This window comes from Budorcas taxicolor, chromosome 8 (genome assembly GCF_023091745.1).
Source record: "Budorcas taxicolor isolate Tak-1 chromosome 8, Takin1.1, whole genome shotgun sequence".
NCBI lineage: Eukaryota > Metazoa > Chordata > Mammalia > Artiodactyla > Bovidae > Budorcas > Budorcas taxicolor.
Window position 1 is genome coordinate 71807581 of NC_068917.1, and position 17888 is coordinate 71825468.

Sequence of the window (17888 nt, forward strand, 5' to 3'; positions counted from 1 at the left end):
GGAGTCAGGGGCCTGGTCCCACCAGCAGCTTGCTGCGTGCCCTGTGAGGCCTACCACACCTCTCTGCATCTCAGCCTCTTGTTAGAATGATCTCAAGGCCCTTGGCAGTTGGGACTGTCTGAGAGCTTGGCTCCCAGCTCTGCCCACAGGCTGAGGTCCTCAGTCCATGCAGTGAGCTCAGCCTCAGGTGGGGAGGCGACAGGTAGGGCCTCTCTCTGAGGCAAAAGGTGGGACCAAGTCTCCAGGAATTGCATCCACCAGCAGGGACCCTGAAGAAACGAGAATCTAAGTGCAAACCTACCTGAGTCTCTCCACTCCTTGATCCCCTCACCCGCCCAGGCCCAAGTCAGGTTATCAAAAATGTTAAGGATCCCTGGGTCAGGAAGAGCCCCAGGAGTAGGACATGGCAACCTACGGCAGTATTCTTTCCTGGAGAATCCCATGGATGGAGGAGTCTGGGGGGCTCAGTCCACGGGGTTGCAGAGTTGGACACAACTGAAGTAACTTAGCGTGTGCGTGCACACACACACACACACACACACACACACACACACAAGGAATAGGGAGGAAGTGCCTGCATCTTCCCAGGAGACCGCTCTGTCCCAGGAAGACTCTGTCCCTCAGAGGACCACCTGCTGTTATTAATAAAAGGCCTCTGGGTTCCCCAGTCAGCCCTGGACAAAAACCAGTGGCCCCAAGGCCCAGGGGAGGGGACTGAGCAGTCTGCAAGAGGTAGGGAGCATAGTTCTGAGGAAGGAGAAGAGCAGGGGCCTGCCTTTCTAGAGTGGACCCAAAGAAGGGCCTCCCAGACTATAGGTGCCCACACGGCTTCCTCAGCGCTCTTGCCCTCTGAAGCACACAGTAGGTGTTTAACAGATGTTTGTTGAGTAAATGAACCATCTCAAGCATTGGGATCCAGAGACTCTACAGTCAGAGCCCTCTTGGGTTGAAAGGGCCTTGAAGACATGGCAGAAGGCAGCATAAAATGCATATTATGCTTATTGTTGTCATCAAAACGCCTCACTGCCTGGCTCCAAGCAAGGTCCCCAGTGCGCTGATGTGGTGATGCCAAGGGTGCCAGTCCAATGGGAAGGGTCTCCAGTGGCCCACCCAGCTCTCTAGCCCTAAACTCTTCTATCCTCTCCCTTCCCATTCTGCACCTACAGCAAGCCCACCCACCTTATGCCCAGTCTCCCTTGGGTTGAAACTAAAGGCCGTGGAAAGAAAGCAAAAACCTAAACAAACCAGCTTGTTGAATCGGGGCCTTTACTGTTCTGTGCATGGGGAGAAGGAAATGGCCACCCACTCCAGTATTCTTGCCTGGGAAATCCCAGGGCAGAGGAACCTGGAGGGCTACAGTCCATGGGGTCACGAAAGAGTCGGGCATGACTGAGCAACTAAACAGCAACATGGATTTGTCAGTTTCTCTTATGTGAGTTCTGCAAGAAGTTAAACAACTAAGTCTTACTTGTGATAAATTTATATTCTGTGCATGGAGTCAGCCTGGGAGGGTAGGGGGAAGCCAGCTCCTGGTCTCACAGAGAACAGAGCGCCCCTCTTTGTGGCCAGTTCCCTCTCTTTGCTAATTTCAAGTTCTAGGACTCCAGGTTGCCAGCAACAGAGAAGTCACCACTCAGTTCATGAGGAATTACTATGTTACTAATGGTGGTAATACTGTTAATAATTCCAAGCCAGTTTATTCCTAATTTCAGGGCAAATTTGAAAACCTCTGAGCCACTGGTCAGGAACCCATCACTACCCAGGCTCCACCCTGGGCCCAGCTTCCTCCTGCCCCTCCAGCAGCTGGGGCAGGGGAGGCAGGGTGATGACCCTTAGATTCCAGGCTGACACCTCCCCTCCCACAAGGGCACAGTTCCACATCACACCCCTCTCTCTTCTTCACCTCAGCCTCTCCATCGCTTCTGTCCTACTTTAGAATTTAAACTACTCGACTCTCTCTTTTTAAAAAAAGTCATCCTTTGTTCTCTATCTTCACATGCTTGCTAAGTGGCTTCAGTCATGTCCAACTCTTTGCAACCTCATGGACTATAGCCTGCCAGGCTCCTCTGTCCATGGGATTCTCCAGGGAAGAATACTGGAGTGGGTTCCCATGCCCTCCTCCAGGGGATCTTCCTCACCCAGGGATCGAACCCATGTCTCTTTTGTCTCCAGCATTGTCAGGTGAGTTCTTTACCACTGAGCCACCGGGGAAACCCTCTATATTCACACTAGATTTCAAGAAGTTGTCAGAAGTCATCAATCCCAGTTCCCCAGCTCCCAGGCACCCCCCTAAGCAGGCTTCTGCTCCCAGTGGCCACCCAGGAGCTCACCCCAAGGGCACCAGGAACACTCTCCATCTCTCTCCTGTTGGGCCTGAGGTCTTGGAGGCTGTTGATCCTCCTTCTTTCTGACAGTGAGCTCCTCCCAAGGGGCTCCCTCCCACCTCACCCCCAGAGCCTCTTCATCACCCCTGCAGCCCATCTTTCAATGGCAGTGATCCCAGTAGCTCAGTTCCTAACCTCCTCCCAGTGTGACTGTACCCAATCCCTTGGCCCCAGTTACCACCTGCAGGCTGCTGGTGACTTCTTTTTTGTCTTTTATTGTAGTTGATTTACCACATTTTTATTTATTTTTGGCCAAACCCTGCAACATGTGAGATCTCAGTTCCCCAACCAGGGATCAATCCCACACCCCCTGCACTGAAAGGCAGAGTCTTTATCACTTCCAGGAAGTCCCTGCTCATGACTTCTCAATCCTTATGTCCAGTCCCCCTTCCTCACCTGAGCCCCAGCCCTGCACACCCAGCAGTCTATAGGGCCGATGAGGGGCATATACCCCAAAACAAACGCATATCTCCAGCCCTCCCCCGACTCAACACCTTTGCTGTGACGGGCCCCCTCAGCCACTCAGCTGCCCCAGACAGAAGATGGGGGCCCTCCCTGACTCCTCCGGCCTTTCACCAAGACCTGTTGATCCCACCTCCTGGGCAGCTGCTAGATCCTTCTCTCCTACCACTGTCCTCGTTCAGCCGCCACATTCCTGGCCTGCACCACAACAGTGGCCTCCAAACAGTGTCTCCAATCTGCTCTCCTGTTGGAACCACGTGAACTTTGTCCTGAAGCAGAGATCCTCACATAAAACTTCCTAGGGGTGCTGCCCACCAGATCCAAACCCCTTCCGTCTCTCCTCCTCCAGCCCCACTTCCACCTGCCTCTAGGTGGCAGCAGTGTTAAAGAACCCATCTGTCGTGCAGGAGACAGAAGAGATGAGGGTTCAATCCCTGGGTCAGGAAGACACCCTGGAGGAGGGCATGGCAGCCCACTCCAGTATTTTTGCCTGGAGAATCCCATGGGCAGAGGAGCCTGGTGGGCTAGAGTCAGACACGACTGAAGCAACTTAGCACCACTGAGTTACCTGCATGTCTGTAAGGAAGGTCAGCTAACCTGCATTACATGCTACCCTTTGCCCAAGCTCTGTCCCCCACCTCCCACACTCTCCCCACATGCCTTCACGAAGTAACTGCACCTCACTCTTTAGTCTCAGCCTGAAGGCCACCTCTTTCAGGAAGGCTCTCTAGATTTCGCCTAAAGGGGTTAGATGCCCTTCTTTGGCTCTTCCAGAGACCCCAGTTCTTTCTGACAGCACTCACTACACCAAACGACTGAAAGTCCCTGACTTATCTGTGTTCCCCCCAGACTAGAAGCTCCACAAAGGCAAATGCTGCCCCAGCTGCTCTCGACTATTAATGCCTGCTAAGTCGCTTCAGTCGTGTCTGACTCTGTGCGACCCCATGGACTGCAGCCTACCAGGCTCGCCGTCCATGGGAGTTTCCAGGCAAGAGTACTGGAGTGGTAATGCCTAGCAGCCAGAAAACTCTCAGTAAACAGCTGTTGAATTAATAAATGAATGTCTGACCCAGGAGGCCTACAAATCCTCCACACCCTAGTCTGGAGGGGGAGGAAATGGGGGAGGTGGTTAAGAGGCTTACAGGTTTGGCCTTGGACCTTGGAGGAGGGCTTGCCTAGGGCTCTGGGACCTGCTGCCCATGTGCCCTCCAATCCCTGCTGATGATGCCTAGGCCAGGCCAGGGGTCAGGAAGCCACCGGAAGGGCAGGCTTCCTGGAAGCAGGTGGGCAGGAAGGGGGCAGCAGAGAGTGGCAGGGGCTGATCTGCTCACATGCAAACCTCACAGCTCCACCCGCACGCAGCCAGTACCTTCTCTCTCCTCTGTGCTCTTCTCCATCCACCTGGGCACTCTGGCCTCACCTGCCCTTGTTACCACGACACACAGCCAGCCAGCCATCCTTGGTTCACTCCCCATCCAGACCCCCATCCCCTCTCATTCCACCACCCTGACCCTTTCTCCTCCCTGCCTCCTCCTTGGTCTGTCTCTCCAGCAACATCTGCCCCCTCTCGGTCAGATGGTTGCCTCCTCTGGGTGCTAGGTTGCCCAGGAGGTGGAGAGAGAGACAGCGGGCCAGTCCGGCCGGTTCCCAGGCCCTCCCACTGAACCCAGGGCCCTGGCCGGCCTTACCCTCGGTCAGCCCCAGGTGGATGCTCCAGTAGATCTGCAAGCACTGCAGCTCCTTCTTCATGCCCCGCTTGCAGCGGCAGTCGTAGAGCGGGCTCTCCTGCAGCACCTCCAAGGCTGCCTGGCACTCCTTGTTGGCCAGCATGGTGTTGCGGTCGCGGCCGGCCAGGCACTGGCGCAGCGTGCGGTAGCGGGAGCTGCAGTTGGATTCGGCCGCGCACAGCTCATTGGCCCGGACACAGTCCACTGGGGGGCGCCAGCCGTGGAGCTCGGGGCCCTGCGGGGAGGAAGGGCTGGCCAAAGAGCGGAGGGTCTCGTCTGGGTGGTGGGGAGGGAAGACAAGCATGAATGAGGGCCGCAGTCTCCGACCCCAGAGGCAGGCCTGGGGGCCCTTCTGGGAGAGTCACACCGGTTCTATTCTGCACAGCGAGGCCGACTCAAGGCTGCCCGCCCCAGCAGGTCAGAGCAAGCACTGCTAAAGCGGCCCAAGATACCACCATCACTCCTCAGACCCCAAAGGAGAAAAGTTGTCTTCGGCCCTGGCCCTACATGACCCTTTCCTGGTTCTTTCCACGGCCCTGAGCCCAGAAGCACAGCCCAGAAGAGCCAGAGGCCCCAGCCAGACCACAGACGGTCTAAGATGCCAGGAGTCCAGAGAAGGATCCCACGGCCTCAGCAGAGAGCTGGCAGCTGATGGGCCTCCTAGGGCAGGCCAAGGGAGATCTCAGTTTCAGAGTAGCCAGGCCTCCTGCCAGCAACCTCGGGTCCAAACAGAGGTCTGGCCAAGGAACCAGGTAGGCTGACTGGTTAACTCTCACAGCCTGTTAGGCTCTCAAAGACCAGATCAGTCCCGCATTCCACTCTCAGAAAACTGAGGCCCAAAGAAGCGACGTGACAACTCAAGGTCACACACAGGCTAAAACGGCCCCTCCGACCCCCAGTCTGTCCATTTTGAGTCCCCAGACTTCATAAGGAGACAGGGACAGACAAGCCTGACCCCGTGGTCTGAGGAGAGCTCAGAGGGAAGCACTCCTCTGGGGGACCCGGCCCTCCATACCATCCTGTCCAACAGTGGCCAGAGACAAAATCCACCATGGAGACAAGTTCACCCCAGCCGCCCCGAAAAATGCTGGGGGCCAAGCAACTCCATCCCACCACTCCCACACACACCTCTGTCTCTGTCTCCTTCTCTCTCTCATTTCTTTTCCTCTTTCTCTCCTCTCCTCCCCACCCTTCCTTGATACCCTCTCCCCTCTGTCTCTCCTTCTTTCCCCTCTTTCCAGAAGCCAACTAATAAGTCAGCTGCAAGTGGACCCTGGCCTCGCACATGGACCCTCGCCTCCCCAGCATGGCCTCCAGTGTCCAAACCCACAGTCCTCGGAAGGGAAGGGAAGGGATCGGGGAAGGAGATACGGAGGGGAAAGGCACAGAGAGGGCCGCTTGGTCCTTCCAAAAGCAAGCTCCCCAAACAGACACCATCCCAGTCCCCTGGTCCCCTCCAAGCCCTTCACTCAGATCCTGCCCCACAAAAAGGCCATGCCAAGGCCCGGAGCCAAGACTAAATTTTCCAAGACCAGAAGAGTGATGGGGGGGCTTCCCCACTCCATTCTGCCCCGAAACATAATAAGATCCTAGGCAGAAATGTCCCCCATCCCCTAATCCCAAAGAATCTCCTCCATTTTGACCCAGAACTCCCACTTCTCACTCCTTTCTCCCAGGAGGCCCTGCTCAGGGAGCAGCTAGCACAGGGAGACAGCGACACCTAGAGGCAATGTGCTGCACTGCAACCCTGTCACTACCCACAGGGCCACCAAGGGGAAAGGCAACTAGGAATGAACTCCTGGCAGGCCAGGCCTATCCCACCAAGAGACCAGGGGGTGGGCCTGGGGTGGAGAAAACCTCAGGGTCCACAACAAAAGACTTTCTTTCTCCAGCTGACCAGACCTCTACCTCAGGATGGGAGGAGCTGACAGTTATGGCCAGGCTTGAGCAAGACCACTAAAGAAACCAGCATGAAATGTGGGCATAGACAGTGAGGCACCTGCCCAGGGTAGGATGGAGAAGCACCCTCCCGCCCAAGCCCAGGCTGGGGATTTATTATTGCCAGGCTTTAGCAAATTCCTGGGTCTCTAAGCAGGACTCGGGTGCAACAGGGCCCTCAAGGGTCAGCTCTGTTGACCCGGCCTCACCTGTACCTGCTGTCCCACCTAGCCAACCAGGTAGCCAGCCTGCTGGAGCCTTAGGACTGGCCCAGCCCTGGGCCTTCCACTGACTCTCCTCACCCCAGCATCCCAGCAGGCATCTCCTCTCCCACCTTGGCTTTACCAGAGGCTGCACAGCAGGAGATAAAACAAGAAAGCGGCTTCCTCCCCAGGCTTAAATATCAGCACACAAGCCTAGGGAACTGGGGCAATAAGGACACTTCCTTCCTGCCCTACAGGTGGGTCTACAGCCCCAAGAGACAATCCTTATAGAGTCCTGGGCTCCTGTGCCTAAAGCAAGGGCTTCCCTCTTCCTTTCAGCTCCTGAGCAGAGAGATGCTCCATAAGAGAGTCAGTGCATTTTCCAACCAAACTCCCTGACCACCACCTACCCCTGACTCTTCTCGGTGGTGCCATGACCCCCAAAACCAAGAAGTCCAGCCAGAGAAAGAAATCATGGCAACCTGGTGCCTCTGGCCAAGAATTCTAGGTGAGTAAAGGTTGGAAGGTATTCTGGTGATGTTTCCAAGTTCTAGATCAGGAGAAAACTCGGATCTCGCAAGGAAAGCACAGACATGTGGAACAGCTTTTAGAGACACAGCGGGGACTGCGAGACCACACAGACCTACAACCACCCAGGTACATCAAATGCCCCGATGAGAGGGAGAATGCCAGTGGGAGGTGGGCCCTCTGACCAACCCCGGTCCCCACGCCCATCAGTTTCCCCATCTCACTTTCTCTCTGAGTTTGTCAACACTGGAGGTCAGGATGGCTGGGCCAGGAAGGCATGCCCACGCCCACACCTCACTCAGAACCTTGGGAGGAGCACACCGAAGGCCCCTGCTCCTAGGAACATGCTTCACTCTATCCCTGACTGAAAATGCCCACCCCACTTCTCAAGCTCCAGAAAATCCTCTCCCCAAAGCCAACTTTCCAACCAACTCCCAACTGTGGGCTCCTTGCCAGGCAAGGGCCCTGGGGCTGAAATTTCCTTAACAACCAACATATCCCTAGTTCTCGGCTGGCCTAACCCAGAGCCTTTCACTGTCCTGTGGTCACTCAGCCAACATGCACCCCAGCTGTGAGAAGGGGCTTCTCAAGAGAAAGGAACTGAAAGGATGTGGCCCCCTGCCACTTTTCCTCCTCTCATCCCCACCCCCACCAGGGTCACAGACACCAGGGAGGCCATCTCTGAACAGGACCCCAGGCACACCTGCATAGGCTCAGGAGAACAGTCTCTCCTCAGGCCCCTCGGCTGGGACCCCCCACCTCTGCAGCCTGGGGGGCTGGACCTGGAGATGACTGAGGGGCCATCATCCACACCTGGGAGCCCTGCTGGCCTGGGGCATGTGTGCAGCTCAGGAGCAAGCAGTCTGGCTGCTTTTCCTGAAATACAATTTCCTTTTCTTCTTGGCCCTGCTCATTCTTGGCCCCAGAAAGCTGGGTTTTCAAACCAGCCATAGGAGAAAAGGTCAGCTTTTATAATAGCCCCTTTGGAGTGAGAGGGTTACCGGGAAAGGCTTGCAGGAGAACAGTGGGGCCCAGAGGAACCATCCCAGCCTCCTCCCTCAGCCCCTCCCACCTAAGAACACTACTGAGAAGAGCCACCTCTGGCTCCCTGAGGCAGGACTGTGAAGGCCACACCCTAGAGCTGGGCCAAGCCCCACAGCCCAAATGCAGGAGGGGGAAAAGGAGGTGGGGCTGGCAAAGGGCCCAGGGCCCGATCAACACGGACTGGACTCGAATCCCTGGTCCTAGTCAAGACACTTCTTAGGACACCCCTCACGGCTTTCTATGACCTGCACCTAACCCCCTCGTAGGCCTTCCCTCTCCCCTCCTCCAGGAGGGAAAGGGTGCTCTCGTGACCCATCTGGGCAGGCTGGCTCACCCTGGCTACACAGCAGGCCAAGGTGGTAGGAGCAGCATCCACAATGAAGCAAATGTGTGGTCCTTACACACACACACACACACACACACGCACACACACACCATTAGCCTGCCCTCTCTCTGGAGTACTTACTGGGGGAGCAGCCTTGCCTGGGACCGTGGCAAACAGCCTTTCCAACACCCACTTTTACTCACCTCCACCCCCAAGTATGCTCCCTCTACACCTGCTTCCCAAGCAGCTGAGATTTCCTGCAGCATAAAAAGGGGGCTAGGGATTGGGAATTCTGGGTGGGAAAAAGACAGTCAGGGTTCGGGGGCACCAGGCAGCCCTCCCTCCCTGCCTTTGGGGGAGAGGGCTTCCAGAATGAGCAGTGGTCTTTGTTCAGGCCAGGTTTTCCCCTCAGCTCCCCTCCTTCTTCACCCAAGGAAGCAAACTTTGGCCTCCATCCCATCTCTTCCCACCAGCTACCAGGTTCCCCCACCCCAAATGTGGCAAAGACAAGGCGGTGAACTGCGGCTCAAACCCTCCACTCCCGCCCACCTAGATGGCTCGGGTCTGCGCGGGAGGGAGGGTACAGGGTGGGGAGAAACTTGAAAAGTGTTCCAGGGAGTGAAGCCGCGGGGAAGGGATTCGGAGAGTGGGAAGCGGGGTGTCTTTTCCAGAGGATGATTGGCAGGCGGGGGGTGGCTGCCAGGACTGCCCCCACAGATGTCCATCCCGGAGCTCCTGGAGAAGCCCGTGCCCTCCACCACGATCGGCTCGAGGAGCCGAAAGGTAGGATGGCAGGATTTTCCTCTCCCCGACCCTGAGCCTCTCCCCTCTCTTCTCTCTTCCAGATCAAGAGTTGGATTTTTTTTTTCTTAAGTTGCCGCAATTTGAACCCTTTATGTTGAGAGAAATGAGCGCTATCACTGCATGTGAGTGAGCGACTATGTCTGCGTTCGTGCGCTCAGGGATGGTCTGGGTGTTCCAAGTCTCCTTCCCAACCCTGTGCGTACGCAGCCAGCAGCGGCTCGCGTCCCTCCACCCGCATCCTAGCCGCCGGCCCCGCTCGGTTCCGCCGCGCCCGGGCCCGGCTCGCCCCGCCGCGAGCTCTTCCCACCGGTCGGTCCCCCGCCAGCGCCCCGCTCGCCCCAAGGTTCCAGGCTGCTCCCCGGCGCCTGCAGGCGCGCGGCCGCGCAGCCCCCCAGGCTCCCGCGGACACACTGTCCTCGCCTCCCGCAGGTACTCACCTAAAAAGAAGAAGAGGCAGAAGGCGTTTGCCAAGATCATGTTAAATAAATCCCACAGTTTTTTCTGTCTTTCTCCCTTGGATAAAAAATAATAACAACAACAATAATAATAGCCAAGCAGTGATAATCAGCCCCAAATCCAATGCGGAGATCCCAGCTAGTCCGCCGGATGAAGATCCTGAGTCCTGCGATTCTCGCCTCGGGCTGGAGGGGGTGGGGGGAATGGAGGGCGGTGGGCCGCGTCTCGACGCCCCCCTTGCCCACTAAAATCAAATACACACGTATCTGTGTGTGTGTGTGTGTGCTCTCCAAGCCGACAGCCGGTCCTCAGGTCTGCCCTTCCCTCGGCTCGTCCGGGAAGGCGCGAGTCCCCGCGGGTCCGATTCCCCTGCGCTTCCCGGGAGGGGACTGAGGAGGTGGGGGGAGAGGCGATTTGAGAGTGAAGGGCTGGAAGGAAGTGGCGAGGGTGGGGGTCAGACTAAAACGCAAATAAGAAATCCACCGACGGGTGTCAGCGCCTAGGAACGATCCAGTGGGAGCTTCGAGGACGAGAGACCCGAGTCGCTTCTTTCGCACAAGACGGAGGAAAGATTCAAAAAAAGCTTCTCCCGCTAGCCCCTGCTCGTGTCACTTCTTTCTAATGGAATTCCAGTGACCGTGTGTCTCTGCGTGCGTGGTTTTCTCTCCTCTCCCGCCCTCTCCTCTCCCTGGCTCTCGCTCTTTGCTCCCGCTCTCCCCGGCTCTACCTCGCTCTCCTCCCCCTCCCCCTTCTCTCTCTCCCTGCTCCTCCCTCCGCCCGCCCCCCTTCCCCCTCCGCGGCTCCCTCGCCGCGGCTCTCGCGCCCGCGCCCCTCTCCTCCGCCCGGGGCTCGGCGCTCTGGCTCCCAAGCGCTGGCGGCGCGGGGCGCGGGCGCGCGGCGGAGCAGCGACACTCTGCAGCGGCGGCGGCGACAAGGCGGTGGCGGTGGCGCCGGGGAACGCGAGCCGAGGGGAGAGCTCCGCCGCCGGCTCCCTCTGCTCGGCCGCCCGCCCTTCCCGGGATTGACCTGCAGCTTTGGCCGGAAACTGACCAGCTACCCCGGCCAAGGCTCGGGCTCCAACCCAAACCCACCAAAGCCTCCGCACCTTTCGCTTCCCGCGGCTCCTGCCGCTGCGCGGCAACCCCCACGCCCCCTCCTCTCCCCGCCAGGAGCGGGCTGCGCCCTCCAACCCCCACCGCCCCCGCCCCCGCCCCCGCGCCAGGGCAGCCCGCTCCGGGAGGCCCTGGGGAGGTTCAGCGGAGGCCCGAGGGCTTGGAGTCCGTGGCTCTCGAGCCAACCCGGGGGCGTAGGGGGAAGGGCGCTAGAAAAAAAAAAAAAACCCCGCTGGAGTCCGGGTCTGGGAAGGGGGCTGCACCATCCGAAGGGCGTCCTTCGACCCAGGAGCCGAGGCAGAGCGTCTCCCCGAAGACGCAAGGGAGATGAAGGACCCCCTCCATCGCCAACCGCCAGCGTCCCCGCACAGCCTCCTGCCCGGGTCGAGCCCCGCGCCCGCATACACGTGTGCTCTTCATGCGGGGCTCGAGAACTTTCCCCGCACACCCCCGGCGCCCTCGCCTCCCACGCGCCCCGGCGTTGTAGCCCTTCGAGACTCCCCTTCCCCACTTGTCTCCCTCCCCTAGTGCGGGACGCCCAAGCCAGGGCGTCCTGACCACCCCATCCGAGGCCGGCGAACCCTCCCACGAACTGCGCGGGAAGGATCAGGGATGCTGGCTCGCACCCACCCTGGTGGGAGCGCCCCGAGACCGACGCAAGTCTCCGCGCCAAGCTCGGCGGCGAGCTGGGCTCCGGAGAGTTCTCCCGAGGCAGCCGGCAGCTCCCTGCTTCCGAGGCTCCAGGTGGGGCCTCCTCCCCCTTCCGGGATGGGGGCGATTGATCCATCTGTCCACGGGCCGGGCTCACCGGCGTGTTTTAGTCACGGGATTTACAGTAAACGCTCAGAAGCACCAAAAAGGAGGGGCGTCTGGCTGGGAAAGGGCTGAAAAAGAAGTATGGTTGCTGACACGTTCTGGCCAGTGGGCGAGAGGCGGTGGGCTTCGGGCACGCGCGGGCAGACCCACGCACACCCGACACCCCAGTTTCACGCGCCCATCTGACACATTCTCGGCTGCGTTAAAGCTGCCCTGCACCCCTCGGCGCCCTCGCACACATTCCTGCACGCAGCTCCGCGTGCACCCCGTGTGCCAGGGTGGGGTACACGCAATACCTCGTAAACTTTCCGCGCTACGCAAAACCGGATCTGGGCTGGACCGAAGATGTAGGTGTTAGTGCATTTTAAGATGCATTTTTAAATGAACAAGACTCTGGAGAGGCGTGAATGCTAGAAATGGACCTGGGCTCGAAAGCAGGGGTCACTTACAAAACCGGCGGGCTTCGCAAGTAGAAAAGCTAGAGGGAGCAACTTCCGTCTTGCGGATTTAAGCGGGAACGCGGCTTCTCCAGCCTTGAAATCGCAGAGCTGAGGGTCTTCTCCGAACGCCTCACATTTGCCCCATCCTAGGGCATCAGCCCTCAGTCCGTCCTGTCCCAGGGCCATTGAGTGGTGCCTGCTTGGGGGCGTGGCCCTAGCAGGTGAGCGAACCTGGGCCAGGAAGGCTTGGGGATTGGAGCTGGGGAAAGTACCCGGGGGTTGACCTTCTTGCCGTTCTTTCGGGCCTCTCCAGTTCTAAGAAAAGACTAAACACCTTCATTCCTAGAACTGGGGGGTGTAAGGAACCGGCTTCATAAAAGTTTAGGTTAAAGGATGAAAACCTGATGAGAATTAAACTCTTGGATCAGAAGCTGTGTGTGTGCTTAGTCACTCAGTCGTGTCCGACTCTTTGTGACCCCGTGAGTCACAAAGTCACAGCCCTCCAGGCTCCGCTGTCCCTGGGGATTCTCCAGGCAAGAATACTGGAGTGGGTTGCCATGCCTTCCTCCAGGGATCTTCCCAACCCAGGGATCTTCCCAACCCAGGGATCGAGCCCAGGTCTCCCGCATTGCAGGTGGATTCTTTACCCTCTGAGCCACCGGCGAAGCCCTCAGTGGCTGGAGTCTGGTGTAAATAAATTTCCCCCCTCCCCTCTCCTACTCCCTGGATCTTCTTGCTGCCCAAATGCCCTTTTTTTTTCCTTTATTTTTTAAATTTAAATTTATTTATTTTAATTGGAGGCTAATTATTTTACAATATTGTATTGGTTTTGCCATACACTCCAACATTTTTGCACCCCCACCTGAGGTTTTCCCTATCCCAAGGGCCCTACTCTAGACTCTGAAATCGCTGTTCGGCACATTGCTCTTCCTCCTCCATCTCAAAAACAATTTCTTTAACTTTCTTTGAACCCTGGCTGGACATTAGAAGGAAAATTCTCTGAAGCATATTTAGGAGCTTTAATGAGAAAGCAGTGATGAACACCCAGGGTGTGCCCACTGATTCCCATGGTGGTGGGAGGGGTATCTGGTAGCAGGAGGTAATGGCTGAGGTCCTTTAGGGACTCCGGGTCACCCAGCCATCGAAAGGACAGTGGACAGTGCCACCAAGCCGGCCTTCACCTTGTGGCCATGAGGCCCTCTTTTCCCACCTGTCTATATAAGCGTCACTCACTACACCTCACTCTCTGCAGATCCACCCTCAACCTGAGCTGCCCTTAGATATGGCAGCGTACAAGTGTCCCATGATGATAACCCACACATCTCCCATGTGTAAGCACCTCTACCCCATGCCAAGATCTGCAAAGGAAACACAGATAGACATGTGCCACCCATAGGCAATTTAATCTCTCAGAGCCTCAGTTATTTCATCTATAAAATGGGGTTTGGAAAAAAAAAAAACTTGAGTCTTCCCTAGTGGTCCAGTGGCTGGGACTCCATGTTCCCAATGCAGGGAGCCCTGGTTCAATCCATATGCTGTGACTGGGACTTGGCACACCCCAAAAAAAAAAAAATTTTTTTAATTCAAACTGTAGAGACAGGATGAGATATTGTACACAGAGCAGCGAGTCAAATGCCTGGCTCTAAGAAAGTTGTTCATAAAACATCACCCCTTTCCTCTGGGATCCAGAAGGATTAGGAACCTATGTATAAGGCATACAAACCTAAGTGGCAAATGAGAAGCAGAGATTAAAAAAACAATGGGGATTCAAGGGAAACAGAGACAAGAAGGTAAGTCTTCCCTGGTGACTCAGTGGTAAAGAATCCACCTGCCAATGCACGAGACGCAGTTTCGATCCCTGGGTCAGGAAGATCCCCTGGAGATGTAAATGGCAACCCACTTCAGTATTCTTGCCTGGGAAATCCCATGTACAGAGGACTCAGGCGGGCTACAGACCATGGGGTTGCAAAAGAGTCAGACACAACTCGGCAGCTAAACAACAATTGTAGAGGGTCAAGAATAGGAGACCTTGTAAGAGAGAGTCTCAGAGAAAGGAGAGACTCTCAGGAAGTATGAACAGATGTTCTTAAGGTTCACGCATATACATTCCCACACCCTCCAAGACTGTACCTTTCATCAGCCTTTAGGGATCAAGCCCAGTGGCTCGTGACCTCGTGGGTAGATGAGTCTCCTGCCCACCCAAGACGGCCCCTCCACCATCACAGATACGGGAGCTACAATGTGCAGGGCGAGGGAGAAAGGACACTTGGCTGTTCGTTTCTTTCTGTTTCCTCATCTATCTAGGCCTACTCATCTGGTGGCGTGGATTCTCTGGAGGGTAAGAGCAATAGGCATGTAGAAAGACCAGTGGAAGCAAGGAGGGTTGCCGGCCCACCCTAGGACACACGCATGCGCCCACGCACTCTCATTAATCACACAGCTCAACTGACCAGAGCTGAGCTATTGCCAGCAGAATCTTATCCCTTCTTTTCCTTCTGTGGAGCAAAAAATTCTGAGGATCACATGTCCCAGAGAGAAAATCCAACCAGGAATAAAAAGAAGAAGAAGGTGCCGGGTAAGATACGTCAGAAATCAGGGAGTTGGCAAACGGAGGTGCCCTCAGGCATGGGGCAGCAGCTGACCCAGGACTTCCCACAATCCATCAAGCAGCAAGTTTACTGGATTCCCTGCAACAGTGCCAAGGGCTGTGGGAATAGGGCTCTGAGCAGGGCTGCTCCCGCCATGGAAGCCATGCACAATAGTTAGGTCAGGTATCCATGAACAGACTGAGCAACCCAAAGACACACTGGGACCGAATGAGAGAAAGGGAGGGTTAGTGCCTGGGAGTTTCGGGAGGACTTGTAGGGAAACATAGGATTGGAGCTGGGCCTGGAAGGATGGTAGAATCTGGAGGAACACAGAGGGAGGCGGTGTTCTGGGGAGGGGACAGCATAGGTCAAGTGCAGTGGTAAGAACAGTTCAAGGGGACTTCAATGGTGGTTCAGCGGTTAACAGTCCGCCTTCCAGTGCACAGGATGAGGGTTCAATCTCTGGTTGGGGAACTAAGATCCCACTTTTTTTTTTTTTAATTTTTATTTTTACTTTATTTTACTTTACAATACTGTATTGGTTTTGCCATACAAGATCCCACTTCTTGAGGGGCAACGAAGCCCGTTCACCACCACTAGATCAGCCCTTGCACTGCAAGAAAAGCTCACCAGCTGCAACAAAGAGCACTTGCACTCCTACTAAGACCCAACACAGCCAAACAAGAAAGACAGGATTGAGGACGCGCCCAAGAGTTGGGAGGAGCCAAGAGCGCAGGTGGGGAGGGGCCTGTCAGAGAAGGTCTGGAGGGTCCGATGGGAGGCACAGCAGAGGACAAGCATTGAAGGCCTCCCTCTTGCTCCCTTAGGAGCCACTGACGATTTTGAGCAAGCCAGTGGCATAAGAACGGTGTTTTAGAAGATTGATCTGACAACTCCGTGAAGGATGGAGACAAGAGACCAGTTAGGAAACGATTTTAACACTTTCGGCCTGAAATAATGGGGGTCCAAAATAGGAATTGGTGATGAGCCTGGATGGAAGGAAGGGGTTGTCAGGGGCTCTAGAAAGATGAATCAGCAAGATGTGGTAGACCCAGCAGAGGGGGCAAGGAAGAAGGAAATTACCTCCTAGTCAGACAGTGACCAGCCAGGGGACAGGCCTGGGGAAAGTGACGCTATAGCCCTGACTTCTCAGACTTTGTCACTGGTTATAATAATTAAGGGAGCCAACTTTACGGCAAGATATATGTTGATATCCCTTTAATTTTGATAAAACTCTATGGAGTAGTTACTCTTACTAGCCCCAATTTACAAATGAGACAACTAAAGTCAAAAAAAAAAAACAAAAACAAAAAAAGGTAATATAACTTGCTTAAGGTCATACTCTAAGTGGCAGAACCAGGATTTGAACTTTGGCAGTTGGGATCCAGGGCCCCACCCTGGTAACCTCTGTGCCCTGAATAAATAAGCAAAGGGGCAGCTCTCCAGACTGTGAATTTTTATGTCACATTTCAGAACATCTTAAATATTCCCTTTCTCACTGCCTTGTCCAGCAGTAGAGTGAAGAACTGTGAGAACTGCAATTTCTTTTCTATCTTTCCTGTGCTCTCGTCTGGTCTCATCCTTGGAGTTCAGGTCTAAAGCCTAGAAAGAATGCTCTCTCACCATGGCACATGCTGCAGTGTCCAGCTCAGTGTCCTGGGCCCAGGTCATGGACATCCATGAGCTTTCTCAGCCCCATTCCAGACCCATCCGCCTCCTAATGGCAGGCTGAACCATTCTCCAACCTTCCTTCCCCACCCGGCCACTCCAGGTCCCTGATGCCCAGCCTGGCCAGAGTGAAGTTGTCTGGGGATGGAGACGAGCAGGGATTTAACTAATGCTTCCAATTCCTGAAGAATTAACAGAGCTGCTGAAGCAGGGTGGGTGGGACCGGGCTAGAGGGAAAGAAATACATAGTGCACTCAGGGGCATTGATTTATCTAATTGATTTGTCAGTGTTCCCATGCTTCATCATTCTCTTTCAAGGTAAGCACCCAACAAGAGGTGGGAATCTGGCCTCTCCCTAGGGTCTTCCGAGACCCCTCTGCTGCCCTCCCTCCAACACACACACACACTGCCAGCCCCAGGGTAGCCTGTTAGAAGGGGAGGAAGCTGCTGCTACAGCAGGGATGCAGGAATGCAGATGAAGAGTAACTCAGGCAGGAAGCTGGCAATACCACCTTCTGTGGATATAGCCTGCCTCACCATTTCACAACTTCTTTCTCCATGATCCTGAAGTCCTTACACCATCCCCGTCTCCCTGTGAGAAGACTCAGCTCCCCTTCCAAGTGAACAAACTCAGGCTTGAAGATGGCCCATGACGTGGCCCAGGTTACAATGCAAGTGGAGGAGCCAGGACTGGAAGGAAAGTGGGGCTGTCCACACCCTGGTCTAGTGAGCGTTCACCTCCAAACAGAGAAACCCAGCAGCCAGCAAGCCAGGGCTCTGCTGCTTTCTCCCACATTAGCAGATGGATTAAAGGGAGACACATCCTGAAAAATCTGAAACCCAGCACTTCCCCTGCCACCTTTGCAACTCCCCAGTGGCAGCAGGAGCTGAGCTGGTAAATGTCCCTTCTGATATGCTACTGTCAGCTTAAAATATCCCAGTGACTGTGGAAGCCTCCCCACTGCCAGGGCTATCCTGCGCCCAGCCTGTGCTGGCACCATCGCGGCCACACCCCAGCGTTGTCCAGGTGCCAACACTGCACTTGGCAGACCCCCACTGCCTGGAACAACCCCACAGCCTCTCTCCTGAGCACGCCCACCGCCCCCAGCTCTCAGGCGCTGGCTGGCAATCTGCCAGGTTACCCAAGGTCAGAGGCAGAATGCAGGGAGAGGGGCAGTGATTGCTTCTACCAAGCTGTGGGGAGCCGGCTCCTGCTGCCTGGCACCCCCCAGGAGAGCTCTCAGCCCCAGCGGCCCCCCACAGGGACCATGTCTTTATTTAGCTAAGCCTGGCAATGTGGGTGGAGCCTCAGAGCTGGATCTGAGATGGACTGTCACTTGGAGGGCCCAGCTCAGTTTCCAGGGACTGAAAGGAGGCTCGCAGAGGCTAGGGA

The 17888-nt window shown here is 55.9% G+C and overlaps 1 protein-coding gene across 1 annotated transcript in view; it reads right to left on the reverse strand.

The window, feature by feature from the left end:
* The window catches only part of GFRA2 (GDNF family receptor alpha 2), a 101384-nt gene extending 91473 nt beyond the window's left edge, over positions 1–9911 (reverse strand). The window contains exons 1-2 of the mRNA XM_052645118.1: positions 9853–9911; positions 4535–4849 (exon numbers count right to left, since the gene is read on the reverse strand). Coding sequence (XP_052501078.1) covers positions 4535–4849; positions 9853–9892 — 355 coding nt within the window. The 5' untranslated portion in view covers positions 9893–9911. The remainder of the gene's footprint in view (positions 1–4534; positions 4850–9852) is intronic.
* Positions 9912–17888: the final 7977 nt, after the last annotated feature.